The sequence below is a fragment of the Bison bison genome, unplaced genomic scaffold, assembly GCF_000754665.1.
Source record: "Bison bison bison isolate TAMUID 2011002044 unplaced genomic scaffold, Bison_UMD1.0 scf7180017851894, whole genome shotgun sequence".
In the NCBI taxonomy this organism is placed as follows: Eukaryota; Metazoa; Chordata; class Mammalia; order Artiodactyla; family Bovidae; genus Bison; species Bison bison.
The window spans coordinates 4730-6146 of record NW_011482467.1 but is presented as its reverse complement, the minus strand read 5'-3'; the positions used below and the strand labels follow the sequence as shown (position 1 = coordinate 6146).

Genomic DNA, 1417 nt, shown 5'->3' with positions numbered 1-1417 from the left:
GGCGGCAGTGACCTTGGAGAGGCCCCCACACGTGCTGCCCCTGGGGAACCTCGCTCTGTACGGGGCCCACTCAGCTCTGCACCAGGTGGGTCCACTGACCATTCCCGCTCCTAGCCTGGTCCCCAGGGGTGCTGCCTGCCAACCGATTTCTTCTTAGACTTGTATTATTTTCACTTTCCTTTCTCCATTTTCTCCCCTACCTCTGCCATCCTTGCTCAACACCCTCTCTCTGTTGTCCATCTGTGCCCCTTTCCTTGGCTTTGTGCCCAGGTCTCAGGGGGAGGAAGGGTACCCCGCCTGCCACAGCTGCCCCAAGCCTCCCTCTGCCCTTCTGCGCTCTGTGACAGCCCCTTCAGGCCTCCTGGCACCTGCCTGCCCCAGGCCTGCCTTCCCAGGGCATTCGGCTACTTCTGCCGCTGCCTGCCCATTGGCCCTGGGCAAGCCACAGTCTCAGCTCGGCGCTGACACGGGGTGCTCTACTAGGTGACTATTGCCCCCCCTGCCCAATTCAACCTGTCTTGACCTGTGTGAACCTCCCGGGGCCTTCCCACCCTCTTCCCTGAGGAACTCCAGGCTGCTCTGGAGTCCATGTGCATAAATGTGTGATGAGGGAATGTGTTATGGGGGTGGGGGGATTTGTCCTGGGGCTCCTGAGCCCACCTGGTGTGCTCTCCCCCTGTCCCCACTACCAGAGATTGTGCATGAGGACTTGAAGATGGGGTCTGATGGGGAAAGTGACCAGGCTTCAGCCACGTCCTCCGATGAGGTGCAGTCACCAGTGAGGGTGCGCATGCGCAACCATCCCCCACGCAAGATCTCCACTGAGGTGCTTATCTCCCTGTCCGGGCAGTGGTGGGGCTGGAAAAAAAGGGTTAGATCTGGAGATTTGTAGTTGATGGTCCTGTTTCTCCCCCATCTTGCCTGCTAGGACATCAACAAGCGCCTATCACTACCAGCCGACATCCGGCTGCCTGAGGGCTACCTTGAGAAGCTGACCCTCAACAGCCCCATCTTTGACAAGCCCCTCAGCCGCCGTCTCCGCCGTGTCAGCTTGGTGAGCATCTTCTGTTCCTGTCCTCCTTTTCCTCCTCCCAGTCCCTTCCGCTGAGCCTACTTCAGTCTGCCTCCTTTCCCGACAGTCTGAGATCGGCTTTGGGAAACTGGAGACCTACATCAAGCTGGACAAGCTGGGAGAGGTGAGAGACAGCCAGGAGACCCATGGTAGGGCTGGGGTCAGTGGAAACTCCCTGTAGCCTCATAGCTTCTCTCCTGTCACTGTTCCTCACATCCCAGGGTACCTATGCCACTGTCTACAAAGGCAAAAGCAAGCTCACAGACAACCTTGTGGCACTCAAGGAGATCAGACTGGAACACGAAGAGGGGGCACCCTGCACCGCCATCCGGGAAGGTACAGGTC

At 58.8% G+C, this 1417-nt stretch overlaps 1 protein-coding gene across 1 annotated transcript in view; it reads left to right on the top strand.

The window, feature by feature from the left end:
- LOC104997148 (cyclin-dependent kinase 16-like) overlaps positions 1 to 1417 on the top strand; it is a 10944-nt gene that overhangs the window by 7758 nt on the left and 1769 nt on the right. Inside the window, exons 3-8 of the mRNA XM_010851764.1 lie at positions 3 to 85; positions 348 to 483; positions 693 to 826; positions 929 to 1054; positions 1140 to 1196; positions 1294 to 1408. Of these exons, the coding sequence (XP_010850066.1) occupies positions 3 to 85; positions 348 to 483; positions 693 to 826; positions 929 to 1054; positions 1140 to 1196; positions 1294 to 1408 (651 nt within the window). The remainder of the gene's footprint in view (positions 1 to 2; positions 86 to 347; positions 484 to 692; positions 827 to 928; positions 1055 to 1139; positions 1197 to 1293; positions 1409 to 1417) is intronic.